General features: G+C 34.3%; 2 protein-coding genes across 2 annotated transcripts; both read right to left on the minus strand.

Annotated features, from left to right (window-relative positions):
- Window positions 1–5,404: 5,404 nt before the first annotated feature.
- LOC116165029 (rho-related protein racD-like) lies at window positions 5,405–13,779 on the minus strand. The gene is made up of 4 exons (XM_031479297.1): window positions 13,505–13,779; window positions 6,859–6,998; window positions 6,576–6,808; window positions 5,405–5,683 (listed from the first exon to the last, which is right to left on the minus strand). Exons 2-4 carry the CDS (start codon window positions 6,975–6,977, stop codon window positions 5,472–5,474), a joined length of 564 nt encoding a protein of 187 aa, XP_031335157.1. The 5' UTR covers window positions 6,978–6,998; window positions 13,505–13,779; the 3' UTR covers window positions 5,405–5,471.
- Window positions 13,780–21,260: 7,481 nt separating this feature from the next.
- LOC116164231 (ras-related protein ced-10-like) lies at window positions 21,261–22,406 on the minus strand. The gene is made up of 4 exons (XM_031478376.1): window positions 22,263–22,406; window positions 22,095–22,209; window positions 21,931–22,048; window positions 21,261–21,884 (listed from the first exon to the last, which is right to left on the minus strand). Exons 1-4 carry the CDS (start codon window positions 22,367–22,369, stop codon window positions 21,691–21,693), a joined length of 534 nt encoding a protein of 177 aa, XP_031334236.1. The 5' UTR covers window positions 22,370–22,406; the 3' UTR covers window positions 21,261–21,690.
- Between the last annotated feature and the right edge of the window lie 2 nt (window positions 22,407–22,408).

Raw genomic sequence — 22,408 nt, forward strand, 5'->3', positions numbered from 1 at the left:
AAAGGAAATGTGCCCATTAAAATTAACCGATTTTTATATCGATATCGATCGACGCCACTTGCTTGAGGAAAAACACCTTCAGAGTTATACCTAGAAAGAAACATTCGTACAAAACTTGACACGTTAAAACCCCCAAAGGAAAAATAGAACCAAGAACAGAAAAGGTGAGAAGTTGGAATGATAGAGATCGAGTCCAAGCAAGATGGTACCAAAATAACAAACATACACGGCGATTTGGAAACGTTACCAAAAGATCTCCACTATTTACTTAAATTAGACAATGAATACGTTTTTAAAAGACATTAACCAGTTTCGTAAACGTTTAGTGCGAGTAGATGCCAAACATGTTAAATTTAACGACAATATTGAAATATTTCCAAGTGAAATTCGTATGGAACCTGAAGTCGAAAATATACCGGATAGAGAAAAGGAAACAAGAATACCAGACGAGCAATCGATAGAACGTCAAAATCAAAAGCAATCAAGACAAAAAAGACCACTAGGTAAACTGCAAGATTATTTGTGTTATTAGTTCAATTTTTAAAATAGTGTGGGAGAATTGTTATGACTTTATAATTGGACCAAAACTGTAGTAGAAGATAGGAAAAAACCGAAAAATCTCCAGATGTCGCCCACCCATCATGTTGGTATTACACATTCATTTTTAATGTTATTGTTGTTTGTGGAAGAATATAAAAAATATAATTCCGAAAATTAACAATTTATTATTACTAAGTAAATTTCATCCGATCTTTTTGAAAATCCGTATTTGGTCACTTCATTAACTATCAAAATAATGTGAAACACCCGATGTTCCTAGGTTAGGTATCATATAGTCATTGATAAATTAGATTAATAAATTTAAAAAAACGAGTCTTTGTCTTTCAAAGTGGGTGACTCCCATAGCTTTCTCAATTTTTTTACAGTTAGTGGAACCCTAAACCAATTCTTTCCAAAAATTGTCCCGACCATTCCTGCAAATCGACGGACTGTGGAATGGAATATTCTCCGAAATATAACAAGAAATGTAACTCTACAGGGTGTAGCACCTAAAACCCCTCGGATCATAATTGCTTTACCATGAAAGATACCGCTAAAAGTCCTAGAGCAAAATTGTACACATTTACCGTCGCCATTTTTTATCACCAGGGGCGTGATGTATTCCAGTGGCATATCAAACTTGCGATTTATAAATTGAACACCTCATATTTTATTCCTGATTTGGAACGTACTTGAAAAATACTTACCTATTTTTTATGTAATATGTTATACCCCTAACTTTAACGGTGTTATATCCTTTTTTCGTCAAAATTTGACAGTTTTTCGAAATTTTTTTTGAGAGAAACTAAATCATGCAGGGGGCTAAGTTTTGGACTGAGGCACAGGTTAAGACTTCTTCCACAGTCACATAATTTTTTAAGTACTTTATCAAAAAAAATTTTGTTTGACCTTCGCCAAATGTCAAAAAGGTAACTAAAAGGATACTAGGCGGAAGTAACAGAAGGCAGAAAAATCAATACCTACAACAAACAAACGATAGAGGACGCTACAAATAAACCCAAAGATGCGACACAAAACCCAGAAAGCAGAGATGAGCATTAAATTATAGGAGATAGTGATGGATTAATAAAAATAGATAAAAGGTGAAAGCGGAAAGATGTATACAGGGTGCCCATTATGTCATATAGTATATAACTAGGTAAATATCGAATGCATACAAAGTTTTTTATGTGAAAGTTGTTTAACATTTTATTTCCCACAATAAAGCAGCATTCAGTTGTTTTTATTTCAGAAAACAAATGAGTAACGAACAAATGAATTTTTATTAATGACAGTGTATCTTTTTATTAGGCTCATTTGATAAAGATTCTTTTTCTCTTTTCGATGATATAACATGATAGTACCCTTATTCAAGAACATTTAAACAAAAAATTTTTATAAATAGATTATTAACATTAATCTTGGAATTATCTTTATATTCAAAGCATTAATCCAGATAGCCGACAACAAAATAAAAACGTTTCTTATTAAACGTTGAAGACAAAACGAAATTGTGATTTTCATCGCAATGACCATTAACTACAAGAGAGTGACATAAACTATCTTAAAAAGCTTGAAATCAAAATTAATTTCTTCTAGACGGGTGGCTAATGTGTTACGTCATTGAAAAGTGAAAAAAATCTCTATCAAATGTGCCTAATGAAAGTGTGCATTGCTATTTAAAAAAATTCAATTGATTTTAATATTAATTTGTTTTCTGAAATAAAAACGCGCCCTGTATAAGGGAAACAACGGTGAACTAGATAGAATTTACAATCACAAGAGAAAAATAAAAAGAATTCTAGTGGATAGCACGCCACATGGTATAAAAACAACCAACAAAAACCCAAAGAAAATCGTTAATTATAAAACTAAATATGAACCCTAACCTAAATTAAAAACAAAAGAAAACTTTATGCGAGTGCCAAAACTAAATACACATTCAAGCGTCATAATTCCCCCTATTAATTATTTCCTGAGAAACTTTTCCACGGAAGCATCCAAGGAGGACTGTATACACTTTACCGTGTCGGTAAAATGTGAATTTTTATTTATTAGAAATCGTCCCTATCATTTATAGTCCAGGCTATATATAATATTTTTTACAAAAAAAAATTAGTTACCGGGCGAAACCGGGTTTTTCAGGCAGGTGAAATGAATAGAAATTGGGAAAAAATAATTAAAACAGCAGAATTTTTCCGCGGTTGAAATCACGGGGGTTGAAAGGGGTGGAAAGTGGTGTTTTGCAAATGGTGGCTAAACTATTAACTTTAGAGGAAAATGTTCAACGTAAAAGTTATAGAGATTAGAAAAATGAGCAACTTTTGTATCTGCACTATTTTCACATACCTCCAATTTTCCTGGAAAAACCGGAAAAACTGTTTTTTTTTCGTTTTTTATTTGCGAAAAAATGCCGTAGGGGTTTGAAATTTGGAGGAGACATAGCTTGTTTTATGATAAAAAAGAAGATAATTTTTTGGGCCTGTAAAGTTGAACCGTTTCCAAGATCTCACGATTGCTGAAAAAAATCACCTCTTTTCAAGGGGATGAAAAATCTATTTTTTTTCATTGTACAGAGGTGCGAAGACTTATATTTTAATAAACAAAAATAAAAAATATATTCCTATAGCCGAAATTCGATAAAATCGCCAAAAACTGGAAGAACAGTTTTAAGATATGCACGGTTTTTGACATGATAAATCAACGTGTTGGACGTTAATAAAGATTTTTTCGAAACCTGTCTTCTTGCTTCTCTTTAATGTTTGCTTAAAATATTCTCTTTTGTTATCTTATTGTTTTAGTTAAAACATCTTTATTATTTCTTTTTTCAGCGTTTTTACCGCAATAAAAGCAATTCGAAATAAAATCTGATTATCTTGCTTCCTGATTCCCGAACAATTTGTTTTTGTTCACTGACTCTTCTTCCTGCCTGTTTTATAGCTGATGCAAACGCTTTGGGCCTGTTGATAAACTTGCAAAACCGGCCAAAGCAAATGATTTGAGAGGTAAAACCTGGAATAAACTTTATGAGGATTTTATTCATAATGCCTGTAAATTAACGATCAACAGGCTTAGCTTAAATCTTAATCCCAGCAGCTGTAAAACAGGCAGGAAGAAGAGTTAGTGAACAAAAACAAATTGTTCAGGAAGCAAAATAATTCGATTTTACTTCGAATTGCTTTTATTGCGGTAAAAATGCAGAAAAAAATAATAAAGATGTTTTAATTAAGGCAGTCCTGGGAAATATTTGAGCAACATTAAAGAGGAGAGACAAGACAGATTTCAAAAACTTTTTATTAGCGCGGAGCCAATACGTTAATTTATTTGCAAAAAAGCTTATTTACCTACTGTCAAAAACGGTGTATCTTAAAACTGTTCCCCCCGTTTTTGCCGCTTTTCTTCAAATTTTTCTATTGGAATAATGTTTTTTATTTTTGATTAGTAAAATGTAATTCATTACGAAAATTTTGCTACCCCGCGCACCTCTGTACGATAAAAAAAAATAGATTTTTCATCTCCTTGAAGAAGAGATGGTTTATTTCAGAAATCTTGGAAACGGTTCAACTTTACAGGCCCAAATTATTTTCTTTTTTATCATAAAACAAGCTATGTTTCCTTCAAATTTCAAACCTCTACGACATTTTTTCGCAAAAATAACAATAAAAAAACGAAAAAATTTTCGGTTTTTCTAGGAAAATTGGAGGTTACGTGAAAATAGTGCAGATACAAAAGTTGCTCATTTTTTTAATCTCTATAACTTTTACATTTAACATTTTCGTCTAAAATTAATAGTTTTGCCACAATTTTCAAAACACCACTTTCCACCCCTTTCAACCCTCGGGATTTCACTCGCGGAAAAATTCAGGAATATCCCGATACAGGTACGAGATTCCAATAATAAATAAAATCAACTTTTACATGAACTTTAAGGGCTGCTACAGACGGATGTTTTTGTACGCGTTTATGTATCTGTATCAAAAACGCACATACAAAAACGTGCATTACCACTGTCTACAGGCAAATCTACAATTTCGCAGTATTTTGAGCGATGTCCAAGAAAGTAGTTGATTTAGTATTGGCAACAGTGACGTACACGGCTGTGCTCTAACGAAAATGAACAAAATAATTCAAAAAATTCCCGCAGGATTTCGCGGGACAGTATTCTACCTTTAGACATTTGTAAAAAAACAGAAATGATGTGCGACGCACAATTTGCATCCACACGTTGAAACTTTTTGTACGCACGCACAAAATTTCTGTTGCGCATTCACAAATTCACGTTGTTGTATGTGCGTTTTTGAATGCACAACGCGTACAAAAACTTCCGTCTGTATGGCCCTTAATATATACGAGAAAGCCCTAGTTCAACAAACAATTAATGAGGTTTGCTTCCTGCTTTGAATTTTGAATTTTACTTTTATCATACGTACATATCGCGTTTGCAAAATGTAAAATATAGAAAATTAGGTACACAGATACATTTCCTTAATTGAGAATTTAAATTTATCACAATTGCACGTGACATAGGTACTCGTTCTATTCCTGGTCCTACTCCATTTTTGTGTGAGGTCAGTTACTTTTGAGGTTTGGATTATTAAGAAGATGTATACCATATTCTCAACGTTAGTAAACACTGTTTGGATTCGTGTACATTCTTGACTATTCTTCCTTGCAGGATTCAGTTCTGGGGCGCCTTTGGATGTTTTTCCAACCATAATCGAACTATTAATATGATAAATACCATTATGAGGCTGAATTGGATTACAGGTGCGGAACTATCGCTATACATGAAATCAGAATGCCTGGGAACTATATAAACATTCATTTAAAGTTAAGCTGACTTATGGTACATAAATTACAAAAATTAATCTACACGTTGGAGTATTTATTGAAATATAATAATTTGTCTATAATAGAGAGATTGATTTTAACTACAATAACATGCAAAAGCCCCTACTGCTTTTAGGTTCTTTCGGTTTCCCGACAACGCTCAGTAGAGCTTCTTCAAACACCCTGTTGATATTCCACATAAATTTGGATGAGCACTCGACGAAACCGTCAGACTTGATTTTGTGGTGTAATTCTTCCCCTTCTTTAATCGATATCGTTTTTTGATTTTCTCCGCGGAGATCAGTTTTAGTTGCTGAAATTGACAAAAAATAAAATTAACAGGTGCTATGAAAACAGTATAGAATCACAATAATACAATCATGATCATTAGATCATTAAAAAAAAGCTAATATAACGAAAGGTTGGTTAGCGAAGAAATTAATTGAAGAAATGAATATGAAAATGATACAATGGAGGAAATGGGGGGTGAAGGAACGTGAAACTAATAGAATAGGACACTAATAAAGATTAAATAAAAAAACGGAATATGTATTTGAATGAATTTTGTATAAGGAAGATGACGAAATAAAAGAGAAAGGGGCAGAATGTGTACAAGAGGTTTAATCAGGCTAAAAACTGGCGGTGAAAATATACACGATATGATACGTAGATGACAGAAAAAGAGATGAGGTACCTAATAAAAAGACAGATCGATGACACAGAACGCTGGAATTATATAGAAAAGACTGAACGAAAAAGTATCGTTAATTGCATTCTTGTAATGTTCCATTTGGAAGTTGAGGAAACCCCCAATAAAACGGAATTAGTGATGATTATTTTCCCGTAACTTTTTATATGAATAATAACCTACATCATAGCAGGACGTAACGGAAGCCAATTATAATGTGATTACTACTGCGAATCAATATTCTTTTTTTCTAATTTTGACACCTTCCACAATTGATTAACGTTTTGGAAAGTCTTACAGTTCATCACCATCTACGTAACGTAGTCTATTACGGAATTCAAATGGTGTCGGCTTTTAAAGCATAATTTTTTTCAAAATACGAGATAAATCTCGACATTAGGAAAAAAACGGGTTGGGAAACTTCACTGTCCCTCTAAAAGTTTGTTGAGTGGTGGCATAGATAGCTATCACCCAGCAGTTAAATGAATCTACTAAGTTCATCACCATCCTTCCTTACCGACTAGAATAATTTTTGCTGTTGGTCGATGATGACGTATTTCCGGAATCCATTTATTGATAATATTGTTATACGAAGCTCTCTTATCGACAGAGAAACACATAATAAATACATCCGTTTCGGGATACGATAGAGGACGTAATCTATCGTATTCTTCCTGTCCGGCGGTATCTTGCAGAATTATGGTACAGGTTCGTCCATTCACTCTAACGTTCATTGAATACGAGTCGAACCTGAAAACAACAATTATAGATTCAAATCCGAAATTTAGAGGGTTAGTTACACTGTCGGAATGTAGTAGTCTTCATACTTCTTATCCTTGTAGACTATAAGCATGCACGTTTTGCCCGTATCTCCGTCTCCAACTACGGTCATACGTATGTGAGTTTTGTACGTTTCCATTTTTCGTATGCAATCATAGCACTGCAAGTAATATTATTTTGTTCATCACGCTGTGTTTGTTTAGACGAGTCGCTCTTAAAAGTTGCACAAAATGGAAATCTAGCTCGACATTATCTGACGGAAACGTCTCGAACGTGCCGAGTTTAATGAAATCGCAACCACTCTTTAATGTTGGATGCGGAACATTTTTAGAGTGTTAAATCAATGTTTGTAGTGCAAGGAAAGTCATTTTACTGATTCAGTTGCCAGTTGCATTAAAGTTTACTTCTGTTGCGAAATTATAACTGTAGTTACTCAAAATGTAGGCCACAGAGTGGATGATTGAGAATATGAAATGTAATTTACTGATATATTGTGCTCAGTATCCGTGCTAAGTTGAGTGATAGCGGTCCGCTCTCCTTCGTATCATATTTAAATTAATAATGGCGTTTATACTTGAAGAGAAAGCTTTTAGGCCCAAAAATCTTTTATGAAGTCGTACATTCTATCTTGCGGGTTTATTCTCCCAGTTGATGCATTATAGAGAATTGTTAGAGACTTCTAAATTCTAAAGTCTGCCAGGACCAGTTCGTAATTAATCCGAATTGTGTCCCTCATTTGCAGAATCATGGAATATTAATCTTCTGCAATTAAGTAATCGAAGATGAAGATCAATCTTATTTATTTATTTATTTATTTATTGAAATACTCAAAACAACAGACACATTGTATCCAATGACAGTTTTGAGGACTAAAATAACTCTTAAATATTCTGTGATAATATAAATTATGAATAAATAATAATTGATTAGTATAAGGTAAAGGAAAAACCAAAAACTAACTAAATAATCATTAACTGTTTCTTGAAATGCGATAATGTTACATCGAAAATTTCCAAAGAACCTGCGTGTAGCTCAGATGAGCTTACGTTAGAAGCTCTAACTTTGGCTACAAGGGTCCTGGGTTCGAATCCCCCAGGTAAGGCATGGCTGTTTGTGATTGCATAGTGGGTTGAGTGGGAAGAGTAACAAATTGCTAACACTTCGCCCACTATAAAATAAAGGTAATAAAAAAAAATAAAAAAAAAATATAGCTATTGTGTGATTTAATAAAATGGATTTGGATGGAGGTATCTTAAAAAATATGAATTTACATCTAGTTCTGTGGTCCGGAACATTGAAATTAATTAATGAGAACAAATGTGATTAACTCACTTGGTTATTTAAAAGTTTATAAAAGAAAATTAAAAGATGATTTCTTCTCCGATAACTCAGGCTTTTCATACAATATGTTTGCAATAGATCCGAATAATGGGCAAAGATTTAAGTACTGCATACGTGAATTTTTTGTGAACCATTTCTATGGCCTGCTGGTATTTATTTAAATAAGGTGCCGATATGATGGATGCATACTCAAGATGTGGCCGGACTAGTGTGTGACTAACTTCTGTTTTTAAGATCTTTGGAAGATCTGAAAATGAAGCCCAAACTTGAATACGCCTCTTTAATCTTGTTTTCAATATGAATGTTAATAGACAATTTCTTATCGAAAACGCGAGCGAAAACGATACCGAGATCGTCTAGGTAATCTACAGCTTCCAAAGGTTGATCTGTCAACTTGTAATTGCATTGCATCCTCTCTTTTTCGCGAGAACCTCAACGATTTGCAATTTTAATATTTAAATGCAATTCATTTTCCTTACTCCACGCCATCACTGCGTCTAGATCATATTTTAGCTTCAAACAATCGGACAATGGGACAATATTGGATGGGTCAATTTAAAATCATCAGCAAAAAGTAGAGGCTCACTAAATGTCACAACGTTAGATAAATCATTAGTAAATAACAGAAAAAGGAGAGGGCCAAGATTAGATCTTTGTGCTACCCTCGAAGAAACATTAAACGTATGAGATGTGTAAGAAAGAAATGTAACCAATTGTGTACGAGGAATTGGCATATGTACCTACGAGTATTAAAAAGAAAAAACAACAAAAAGTACGATTCAGAATGTAGGAGAACAACATTTTTGGTTTATTTTTGTTATTTAACAAATTCCTTTACAAGCATTGTTTTTCATAAGAAAAATGACACGTTTTTGTAATGTATATTAGCCCCTGTACCGGCTACGCAAATTAGTAGCGATTTAAAATTTAAAGGGTTATAATCCACATAAAAATACCTTCAAAATAAGGTATCACTTGACCCCTCTTTCGATTTAAAATTTTGGCGGCGTTTGTCACCCCCGCTGGGGCTTTGCCCTCAGGAGGGCGAAACTAGCAAAAAAATGGTTTCCCCTTGAATAAAAAATGACAGGTCCTGGGATTTTTTCGTAGATGTCTTGAAGTCCCTAAAAACCGCTCTGTTTCGTTTTCAAATGGCTACCCTGTGTATGTTTTGACATTTTGCGACACTTTTTCAAATATTTTTGCAGGTGCTGATAAGACTACTATTACTCTATAGTTTGCAATGTTTTCTTGGGCCCAAATTTATGCAGTGGACATACTTTTGTAGTTTTTCATTTAGGAGGAAATTTGTTAGCTTCAAATACTGGAATCTTTGCAACCTTTTACGGCATAATATGCAGGAATACCATCAGGTCCTTGTACTTTAATTCAATCAATTGCTTCACCAATTTCTTTTTCATTTGTCTCTGTTATACATAATGGTTCCGAAACAGTTACTTTGGTGTGGTTTGGTTGAATTTTGCGATTTAAAACGTTTGTTTCGGTATTAAAGGACGTCAAATTATACGCGGATTTAAAATTTTCCAAGTGTTTAACAGTTTTAGATGGTTTCTGTGGGTCTAGGAAATCACCTACAATAATAATAATAAACAATAAATTTAATACACATTCCTGATTATTATCAATCGAGGCATTATACGATTTTTTTTGCAATTAAAACACCCCCGAAACGGTCATTGCCAGATCTATCTTTCCTGAAAATATTGTACCTACTATCAAATAATTCTGAACCTTTGAAAGTACTATTTCATTTTTTTTAATAAATAAACGTTTAATGAAAATAATAGAACGGGAACAAATTACATATAAGAACGGGGTTTTAAAACATAGTCAATTTCGTCAAAAGAATTACAAAAAAAAGGTAAAGTTCCTAAAAACTACTTAATCCCCATTCCGTAAATATAACAATATCATAATCATTACCCAATAAGTTTAAATAAATGTCCTTGCATTTGGTTCTTGCACTTCTAACATTTTGGTAGTAAATAAAATTAATTTATTTTGATTCGATCGACAATATTGTCGGCCTGATCGAAATTTCTTTTTCGCCTACTGCCCCTGAGAGCTGAACGTTTACAATTATAACGTACCATCGGTCGGTCTGGAGGATATGGAATACTCCCCAGAGAATAATTCCATGTTTTTTCCCTACACCTTTCAAAATCTTCGGAGGCGTTGAAGGGGGGTATTCCACAACCCCCAGACCACCAGGTTTAACATTCTTCCCCACAACGTACACTGCCCATAGCACTTACACTGTAATTTTTGGAAAGGAACCATCCACCGTAATACTAGAAGAGAAGTCTGTGTGATATGGAATCTTCGTCAAGAAAGGAAGAGAGTCCTTATAGGGCTCAACGTTTTCAATAATAACGTAAGACCGCAGGGAATAAAATCAATTCAACGTTCTTTTTTCTGCATCTATCAAAATGCAAAATGCACCCGATTTTAACTAGCCGTTAGTGTTAGCGATTTGAAAAAAAAAACTCGTTCCATTTTTTATTTGAAAAGCGGGTCTTCGAGTCGAAAATGTTCCTTCGCTTATATTTTACCACCCTTCCTTCGAATCGAAAGTTTTTCTTCGTTGCTCGCTACTGCTAATTCTGTGCTACTATGCTCTTGAAATTAAACCAAAACCTTTCATTTTATTTGAAATAAACCAAGAATAATAGTAATAAGGGTGCCCAAATCAGTACGTACTCGTTCGCGAAAATCAGTTTAGAACGATCGTTCTTCCACTTTTCTCGCTATTTGGATCTCGCCCGTTAGAAGTTCTGAAACGGGACACATTTTCTGAACGCAACAACGCCGACTAGCGTACCTTTTTAAGTGAATAGTAAACCTGTATTTTTGTCATGTGCTCGATTTTATACACAACGGAACGATCTGAAACCAAATGTCTTTTGAGGGCTTTGGAAAGTACATGGAAAACGTTTGAAGGTCCTTAAAGATTCTGTCTAAAGGAATAGGATATTATAAGTAGAAATTCAATTGCTCAAAGCGACTTTCAAAGCTGTTAAACACCCTTATACACTTGCTCTCATACGATCTTAAACATTTTTGAGCACCTATAAATATAAAGTCTCATGGGAGATTTACAGGCACGACCTTTAAAAGGACACGGGCCTTCTTTTCTGGACGCAATGACCTCGATTGTCGTGCCCTGCCAACCAATAGAAAACCCGCATTTCGGCACAGCCGGCGGAGATGGAACGAACGCAACTTTTAGGTCCGAAGAGATCGTGGCAACCGCGCTCGCTTTCTCCAATACGTTTTTATTATCGCCAGACTTACTTTCGTTTAAGTTTGCTATGAAACGGTGCATGTGGAAATTTCCCTATGCTTAACAAAACACTAAATAAACACCAAATTTTTAAAACGTCAAAGCGACCACCTATATTATACTGTTCTTTACGCCTCACTCCTTTCGTCATCATCCTTGTTTGAAATACCCCTCACTACTTCTACACACTTTTTCATGTCTTTTTGGCAGGACAGGAATAATATGTCTAGATTTCTTTCCACCAACTCACACATGCCCCAAACCTCCCTCTTTATGAATCCTTCACTTCTCTATTGTAAGCTGTTTGTATCAACCCCCTGCGTGATTCTTTTACACCTCTTTAAGTCACCCCCTGCAGTCCTACTTTAAACCACCCTCGGTCCCTCACATTTCTTCGCGTTTCCATTGACGTTTCGTATTCTTCGCACCCCTAACAGATCTCTTTGCATGTCCATGCCTCTTTAACATCCCGTGGTGGCCACCTCTCCGGTGTCTCTTTTACACCTTCCTTGCCCTTTACCCTTTCATATTTTCTGTTTTTTTCTCCCTTATTCATTTAGCGCGCATTTTTAAGAATTAAAAAAATGTACTATTGTTTGCGTTTCGTCCGTCCGGCTGTCCGTGTGTCCATCCATCCATCCGGATCCACTTCGGCGGTTTGGAACTACTTTAGGGGAATTGTTTTAGAGGCCTGGAGTTTTTTTTGCAATACATTCCACCCTTCATGGTAATGAAATCGGACTGACAATTGTCGATCGGGCCGATAAGTGTCGATTAAAAGTTATGAAAAGGTGTAGTGTATGTTTGGTTTGGTATCATTGTAAGGGCCATAAAATTGTGCTGAGAAAAAGATGTAAAAATTCAAGTTTCTGATAAAAATGACAAAATGTTAATTTTCAAGAGTTCGAAACTTCATAAAAAGGGATCCCATTAACTTCTTGAAGTGGTAACTCCTTGAAAATTGTTTGTTAGGATCTCGAGAAGCTTTACGCAAAATTTGACGATTGTATCTGAGAGGTAAACGACTAAACGACCTCACTAAAGGGAAATGTTGTTCTACTAATTTGATGTTGTTCGTCTTCGATTTCGGTATTCAAACTAGGTACTGTTTCGATTCCAAAGCTATCGAGATAGGAACTTTTACAATCGATTCTATTTTTCTCACTTTTCCCCGCATCTTTACAAGAAAATGTAGAACAAAAAAAGATAAGATTATCCTCTGCCAACTCTACTATTTAAATTCGGTTATTATTAAACGCACACTCGTCTTAAAAAACAACCTGAACAATATTATTAAACAATCTATCTATTCCTTGCTCGTGGTCCATGGCTGCTTTGAGTGTTTTCCTATTTGCACGAAATTTACTCGTTTGTAGAGCTTGAATCGGCATTTAAACGGAGTGAGAGCCATTGGGACTATCTTTAATGATGCAGATTTATACCCGGTATAAAGTAACACATAGATAAGGTAGGCAGCGTAATTATCCGTGAATATCCAAATGTGACATAAAAGTTAACACTGATTGCACAATTCTGGAAACTAGTACGAATAGCGGGCGGTGATATGTGAATATAACGCAAGGTTTGTAATTAACCTTCAATGTACTGACCGAATTTTACATTCTTGTTGTGATATATAATGAGTGGCAATAATAAATACCCACTATCAAAACAGCGTGGATTAAGCAGTTATAGATAAAAAAATTTAGATGAATTCCTGTGTGTTAAATTTTTAAACTTGCAACTGGCACATAAGGAATTTCAAATTCTTCATCCTTCCTAATTTTTAACGTTAATGGCAGAGACATTTAGGTTTAAATCAATCCAAAGTGGCTTAAATTACAGTTTTTACAAGCGATAAATCTCAGTCAAAGGTGTCTAATCATTCGCTATTTACATGGGTCAATATTTACCAGTAAAATGACGTACCTACATTAAGCAGTGACTCAATTTTTTAGCTTTTCAAAAATATTTCCATCGCATCGCTTTGTTCCAGTTTATAACAAACTTATTCACCTTACCTGAGCTGTCACTGTCAAAATCACGCAAAAACAGTTTTTTAAACACACACAAGTAGATAGGTACTGTTATTAAATCGAAGAATTGAAGTTAGCAGATATCACTTTAGATAAGATTAGAGTTTCTGGTGGTGGGTGATACCTATTTACTCTACATTTTTCTGATAACGAAACCTTACGTAAAGATACGATGATGTAGGTACTTTATTGGATTAAGGTTATCGTGAAAATTCGCAACCGACTGTACTTTAAATTTTTTTGCAATGTTGCTGCGTGAGATCGAAGTTCACGTACACTAAAGGCGAAAGCAGAGACAAAGTTGATAGACAGAAAGGAAGTAGGTAGATAACAAAATTCCATAGTGGCGATTTCGCACAGTTCCAAATCAGTAATTGTCACAATGAACGGACATTTACATTAATTTAGTAGCAGTATCTGACGCAAAGGCCTCGGCAGGGGCGTTAATTTTACACTACAACCATAGTCTAAAGAAATCTTGACTTGGGATTTATCCAAAACAAAGGCACTGTCAAAGTGATGGTTTTCTGTAAAGAAAGCGTCAAATTTGGCGCTTCCTCAAGGCAAGAGACTCCTTTGGACTCGACTATTGAACGATTATTATTTTGGTAACTTGGAACACCTAAACTCAATTTCTCAGGACTTTCCAAAGCAACAGTCAATTTGAGATAGCTTTCACTTTTTAATTGCTAGCAGGGTTATAGAAAACATTCCAACATAACTTTCTTGTTTAGGAAAGTTTGATTGATCTTGAAAATGTGTGTCTAATACGAACTTCAAGACGAGGAAAATACTACTACTTTTATAGCAGATGTTTAGCGCATTTTTTGCAGATTTATTTGTACTTTTCATCTCACTTTGGCTGACTGGCAGCAAAAAAAAAAGGATGCCCTCAAGGTAGTTGTTGTGGTCCGGTATTTTGGAAAATTCTATATAATACCATATTTAGAGAAAAACTTCCGAATAATTCAAAATTAATATCGTATGCGGACGACACAATACTCATAATAGGTGCCAAACAATTTAAAATTTTAAAAGAAACAGGAAACAGATGTTTAACAATTTTGAATAAATGGACTAAAGATTATAAATTAGAATTTAATGCTGAAAAGTCCGAAGCTTTATTTTTTGGGAAAAACAAAAATCAAATTGGACCAAGTTTTAGATTAAACGATAAATTTATAAAATGTAAAGATAAAATTAAATATTTGGGTGTTATTTTAGATAACAAATTAAATTGGAAGGAGCATGTAAAATATATCTCGAAAAAAATTAAAAATATTAGTGGACAGATTGGATCAGTTGTGAAAATTAATTGGGGATTGAAGAAGAAAATAATAAAAATGATTTATAAAGGTTCAATATTACCGGCAGTAACGTATGGAGCGGAAATTTGGTACGAGGGATTGGGTGTAAAAGAAAGAAATATGTTGATTGGTGCACAAAGGACGATAGCATTAAAAATGATAAGGGCTTATAGAACGTCACCAAGTGAGGCAGTTTTAATATTGGCGAACATTAAACCCATTGATTTGGAAATTTTGGAATCGGCAAAATTTAAAATTGTAAAGTCAAATAAATTCGACAAAATTGAAACAGAATTTGAAAATAAAACAATAGAAAATTATAAAACTTTTAATTCTTTGGGACACCCTAAAATTCAAAATTTAAATTATAAAATTTATAAATCGGAAGAAGACAATAATACAATAAAAATTTACACGGATGGTTCAAAATTAGAAGATGGAACAGGAGCAGCGTTTGTAGTATTTAATAATAATTTGGAAATTTACTATGAAAAATTAAAATTAGGAAAGGAATGTACGGTATTTGAAATACAGGAATAGAAAAAGCGTTAAAATTTATAAAACAAAATTATTACAATCAATCTATTTCAATTTATTCGGATTCGTTATCAGCTTTAAATTATATAACATCAACGAAAAGATGTAATAATTTGAAATTTAAAATACGTGAAAATTTACATAATTTAGAAGAAAATAATAATATTAAAGTGAAATTTTATTGGACAAAGAGTCACACCGGAAATTTTGGTAATGAGAGAGCTGATACATTAGCAAAAGAAGCCGCAAAAAACGATTTAGAAATTACATTTAACGAAATTCCTCTGTCATATGTTAAAAATAAATTACATCAAAATTCTTTAAATTTATGGAACAGAAGATGGATTGAAGCAAAGAGTGGAAGATTGACATATAAATTTATTTCTTCTATTCATAATAGAAATAAATTTGTTCAGGAAGATTTAAATTATTCATTGATACAGCTGGTTACTGGACATGGGAATTTTAGTGGGTATTTAAAACGATTTGGGAAAAAGGAGAGTGATTTGTGCGATTGTGGAGGAGTGGATGATGTGGGACACATTTTGTTTGATTGTCCATTGGAAGAGGATAACCGAAGATTGAACGATATTAAATTGATAAGATTGGGTTTGAGATGGCCGAGAAATTTTGGTGATGTTTCGGATTTGGAGAGGAAGGAAGATTGGTGGTCCTGTCTAAGTAATTTCGCAATGAAAAGTGTTAAATTTAAAGTTGATGTTTAGGATGAAACATTTTAGAAAGAACATTAAAATATTAGAAATTTTTATTTAAATTATAATTATTGTTATTACAAAATTTTGTTTTTAATAATTTGAAGTTGTTACAAATTTATATTAAGAAAACTTTTTACTTTTATTTCACCACCTATAAGATCAAAAATTAAGTTAAACCAAATTTGAGTTATAATTAAATATTTAAGGAGGATCCCGGCTAAATACATTGTATGTAATTGTCGGTACTAATAAATCAAATTGTTGTTGTTGTTGGCAGCAAATGAGGGCCCGTAGAAGAACCCAGGAATGATGTGGGGTTGACATCTGGGCGCCATCCCCGAGCGTAGTTTACAAACGTGATGATTTTTTCCTATCTTCTTCTACAGTTTTGGTCCGATTGATATTAAACTGGTGTCGTGGGGAAGCTCTTGTAGACGCGCACAACTTCTGCGTGACGGAGTTTTCTTTTTTGCTAGGGATTCCACCTTTTGCAAGGCGCGCGGCTTCTGGTCGTCAGCATTTTACCTTCCAGTGCGAATTTTGTCACGCGGTTTAAAGTTTCTTAAACCTCGAATCGCGGTCTCTTTTTCTCGTGCCGCCAATAGAAGTGAACCAAAAATTGAGTACAATTTTGTGAAGGGTTTTTAGTGAAATCTACCAAAATACCGTGTATATATGATTGTGGGGGCGTAAGACATAGCTACCGATAAGGGAAATGTGGTATAGCTTCCAACAAGATCTGACTGATGGTCAAAACGTTGCTGATGCGTAACAAAATGCAGTTTTGAAACTAAAAAAATTTCTATTACTTTCGGAGATATCCGGAAAAAAACGAAATTTTGCGAAATTGTTTTTATTGTTTACTGGAGTTATTAATAAATAGTGATATTTACATTTTTTAAATCAGAAAAAAATGCTCTATCAAATGACACAAAAAGTAAAAATGATTTCCATAAATAAAATAAAGTTGATGATGGTTGACAGGAGACAAAACGTCTAACTTAAAATTTATTAAAAGCAACATTTTGTAGAGAGAAATAAGTGGCCATAATAATCTGTCATTTATTTCGAATTAATCTTTTTAAATAACTTCAGTAAAAAATAAAAGCGATTCGGCAAAATTTCGTTTTTTTCCGGATATCTCCGAAAGTAATAGAAATTTTTTCAGTTTCAACACTGCATTTTGTTAAACATCAAAATACGCAACTTTACCAAATTTAAACTACCTACCTATCTCTTACAGTTCCCGAGATCCCCATGGTGGCCATCGAATTTGAATCAGCCTGTATATGGCATTTTTTTTTCTCCACAATGGCACATTTTTTCCGCGATATCTCCGAGAATTTGTATAGCGTCTCCTTCACATTCCCCCGAAGTATTCGTACATAAGAAAACTCTCTCCCGAGTAAATTTGCCTAGAAATTTGCCCCAGAAAATTCGCCCCTGAGAATCCGCTCCAACAAATTTCGTCCATGTAGAAGTCGCTCCCGCTGGAATACTCCTTCGCCAGGAAAACTCAAGTCCAGGAAAATCCGGACCTAACGGATTAATGTTAAGAAACTCGTCTTAGCCTGTCTCAAATTATCGCTCCACGTAAGAACGTTTAACATAAATGCTAGTGTCAGTATACAGAATTTCCCCATAAATGTCTCCTTCCCTTTAAATTTATGGGGTTATTAGCAACTTATTTTTGGTTGTTACGTTATTTTATAAGTGCATTGGTGAGATTTTAGATTGTAGGGAGATTATCCCCAAAAAAATTCTCTGCCCGCGGAATATTACTGCCGGCAAATTTTCAGGGGTGCATCTGGAAACAAATACTCCGGGGACGACTTTTCCTGGGGCCAATGGTTTTTTTTACCACGCGGTGACTATTCCGCTTGCGGATATTCAGGCGGTAAATTTTCCGAGGGCGAATAATCCTAGGGGAATAAATAATTTCGGCGCCCTCCACACAATGGCGTGCATTATTTTATTTATGTTCTCCTTAGTTGAATAATAAGGTAAATAATGTGCTATTGGAATATCCAACACTTAATTTGGATAGATTTGTGACCAGAAAAATTAGGAACGATGTGTTCAAAAAAAGCGCCAAATTTAAATACCTCATCAAGACTAAAATCGATACGTTACCTGAATTATACCTTTAAATCAATAAATAATATGTCACTTGATCTTCTTTATTTATGATGCAAAAGTTATATGTTACAATTTAACGAAATAAACAATCCATGCTATATATTTTTCATACTGAACAATTTTATTTTAAATTAATAGAGATTCTAACAAAAAATTCCACTATAGTGTACCCCAAAGTACAAACAATATAAGCGCTTTTTTATAGTGTAGTCGATGTTTGGTAAAAAAGAAAGGTTATACAATGCCTTTTTTTGAGGCCCGAGAAAAAAAGTCTCAGATCGACCCGGAAAAAAAAATTTCTTATAGAATGTGGCCTGTAGAATCCATAATTTCAAACAGTTCCAAGATTCGGCTACTAGGTCAAAAGTTACAGCCCTTTGAATTTTCTTTCGAAATTGGTTTCTAGTCTATAACTTTTGATTAAGAAGTCTGATCGAAAAAGTACGAATTGATTTGGATTCTACGCACCCAAATTAATAAGAAAAAGTGTTTTCCCGAGAAATTTTGGTGCAGTCGATTTTTGGTAAAAAAGGACACTGCCTTTTTTTGAGGCCCGAAAAAAAAATTGTCTCAGATCGACCCGAAAAAAAAAGTTTCTTATAGAATGAGACCTGTAGAATCCATAATTTCAAACAGTTCCAAGATTGGGCTACTAGTTCAAAAGTTACAGCCTTTATTTGAATTTTCTTTCGAAATTGGTTTCTAGTCTATAACATTTTATTGAGAAATCTCATCGAAGAAGCACGAATTGTTTTGGATTCTACGCACCAAAATTAGGAAGAAAAAATGTTTTCCCGAGAAAGTTTGGTGCAGTCGATTTTTGGTAAAATACACTGCCTTTTTTTGAGGCCCGAAAAAAAAATTGTCTCAGATCGACCCGAAAAAAAAAGTTTCTTATAGAATGTGGCCTGTAGAATCCATAATTTCAAACAGTTCCAAGATTCGGCTACTAGTTCAAAAGTTACAGCCCTTTGAATTTTCTTTCGAAATTGGTTTCTAGTCTATAACTTTTGATTGAGAAGTCTGATCGAAAAAGTACGAATTGTTTTGGATTCTACGCTCCAAAATTAGTAAGAAAAAAATGTTTTCCCGAGAAATTTTGGTGCAGTCGATTTTTGGTAAAAATGGAAGGTTATACACTGCCTTTTTTTGAGGCCCGAGAAAAAATTGTCTCAGATCGACCCGGAAAAAAAATTTTCTAATAGAATGTGGCCTGTAGAATCTATAATTTCAGTTCCAAGATTGGGCTACTAGTTCAAAATCTTGGAATGCTTCAGTTTTGATCGATTCTTCGAGTCGTCCTTGGGATGCTTTACTTTTTCTGGATTACTCGAACTTCTGATTCTTTCTAATATCTTTCACTGCATGACCGTTCATTTTTTATCCTTTTAACATTTCTTTGGATATTCAGAAGATTCTTACAATTATAATTTTTTAGATTCTTTGGGTTCTTTAGACTCTTGATATTCTTTAGCTAATAATTATTTGTATTCTTCTGATCCAAACTATTCCTCTGTTGGTTTTTTAGATATTTTAGGTACCTTCTGATATAATAATAATAATAATAATACGTTACATAATTTCAATTGTGCAAATGCACGAGCTTTTTCGCGGGAAACATCGGACTCCCCTTATAATTCTTGGTCCGTTGCTTTGATTAAAAATTTAGGTTCACAAAATTCTTCAAGTTTTTAATGTTTTTCGGACAATTCAGTTCCTGAATTTCCCCGATTCTTTAGACTTCATTATATTCAGATGATCCTTTCCATTTTTTACAAATCTTCAGATCAATCACGTTCCCTAGCTTCTTATGATTATATGGATGCTTTAGTTTTTCGATATACTCCTGTGAGATTGTTGAAACTCATGAGGCACCCAAGATCCGTCGGGTTTCGAAGGATTTTCGAAGGCTTCTGATTCTAATTTGATTTATTCAAATTGTGATCAGCTGGCAGCGACATCCCCACATAAGGCGGCAAAGTGCCTATGTAGCTGTAAACCCAAAACAGGGACCCTGTGTAGAGTGTTCTAGCTAGACCCTTTCCGGAAGTCTAAAAGGCTTTGAAAACGTAGAATGCTCCTAGATAAGCACTGTAAAGCTCTGTTAAGGGCTGAAAATGGTATGTGGAAGGTTTAAAAAATTCTATCAAGAAACCACACGCTTTAATAAACTGTACGCGGTTCAAATGTAAAACTTTCATCATCAGAGCAAACAACTGAACAACCAATAAAGTGTTTTAAAAATAATTTAAAGTGCTAGAGCAAGAAATGAGCTAAACGGATTAGAATGTTCTGAAATCTAAAAAGGATATGGAACTTTTTAGGATATCTCTACAGCATAGATTCTATAAAGCTGTAGAAAGGAATTGAAAGCTATGAAAAAGGAATTGCTAAGGAAATCTGGAAAGGGTCTAAGCAGCTTTGTGACGATACTACAGGGCTCTGGATATGCATTATAAAGCAATAGTCTGGAGACTATTCGACTTCGATTACTGTAAAAAGTGTTCATAATGGTTAGTGCTTTCAAAAAATCTAATGCATCGAATTTCAGAGATACATAAGTGCTTTACTGAGTCAATGGAAAAGTCTGGAAAAGCTCTGTAATCAATTGGCTTCTAAAGCCTCTTAAGAGTTTGAGAAGCACCAAAAGCTCTTTTCATAGTTTTTTAAAGGTTCCTTTATAGTATTCCAAGCATTAGAAGCCAAGGTTCCACATTATATTTTCAGAGCTTTCTAACGCTTTATAGGCAATTTGCGGTGTTGGATGTGTTTTGAGCACTCTAGAAGATAAGATAGCGAAAAGACATTTTTGGAAAGATGCTAGGAAGCTGTATAAACATTTTCATTTCCCATGAAAGCTGGACTTCCACCACTTAAGTGTATTAAGGGCTGCTTATCTTGCATTGATACATGGAAATTAAAAAGTCAAGCTACAGCTTTGATTATAATCAAACTTTTAAAGTATGTTCGTCTTTATATCATAGTGCCACATGTCACCTTTAATGCTACTGCAGAAATACCTGTAAACAACAGAGTTTGATATTAAGTATTTGAAGTACCCTTCGCTTTATTTCATTGTACAATCTACAATCATGCCGTTCCTATTGGAAAAGTCTGCAATAAGTGACTGTTTTAAATCGAAATGAAAAAGAAATGTAGCCCTTTGTTACAAATGCTCTTCAATTTATAAGGATTTGCTTTTGCGTCTTAATTCCGAAACTTCCAACTCGAAACTCATTTTTTGCTTCGCTTTTATTCGCCCCCTACCTAAGTTTAAAACGACAACTTTTTAATTTCAGTTTGTCAATTTCAATCAAGACCTTCAAGGGATGACCCGAAACTGTCCTTGTTAATTCATTAGAGGCACGATACTCTCTCGAAATTTAACGTAGTTTTACATTTTATGGTCGGCTTAATTTAGGAAGTCCAATCATTAGATCAAGAGTAGGGGACACGCAGTAGGTGACACTAATTACAAAATTATGCACTTTTTTTTCTGTTTTAGTTTCCTCTTCCTTAAACAAATTGCGACAGCGGCTTCGACGATGTCATGTACACCTGAGGCGGTTTTTGCTGAACATCTCAGTAAGATTTTCACCTTTGGGTAGCTTTGCATGAGTGATTTACAGTCGGCCATTACGGTTTGTTCTAAATCAGATTTTGTTCCTGCAAATAAACCGTTACGATTCAAAATGCAGAAATTTACACTTACCTATTAAAATAATGGGTACACTTGGTTGATGATGCCTTAATTCTGGTAGCCAGTAATTTACGACGTTATTGTAGGAGGTTAAATCGTTCAATGCAAAGCACAGAAAAAACAGGTCCGTCTAAATTGCAAAATTTAGGATGGAAGTGATGGACTTGGAAACTTACCATTGGATATAGTAAATGGCGCAGTCTGTGGAAATCTTCTCCACCGGCGGAATCGAAAACATCAATTGTGAAACGGAAACCTTCAAAAGAGAAATCCACCTTGCTTTTGTCCGATCTGTAACACAGAGCGATTGGTTGGTTGGGACTAATGTTAACATTTTCACATACACAGTCGGCACATGCTTCTCTGGGAAGACATCGTTAACCAGTCGCATTGTAAAACTGGTTTTTCCAACGAAACTATCACCAACTATGACCACTTTAAGCCGATCCATTACGATGCCCAATAATCACTGAATGAGTCAAACCACCAG

This window comes from Photinus pyralis, unplaced genomic scaffold (assembly GCF_008802855.1).
Source record: "Photinus pyralis isolate 1611_PpyrPB1 unplaced genomic scaffold, Ppyr1.3 Ppyr1.4_LG2, whole genome shotgun sequence".
NCBI lineage: Eukaryota > Metazoa > Arthropoda > Insecta > Coleoptera > Lampyridae > Photinus > Photinus pyralis.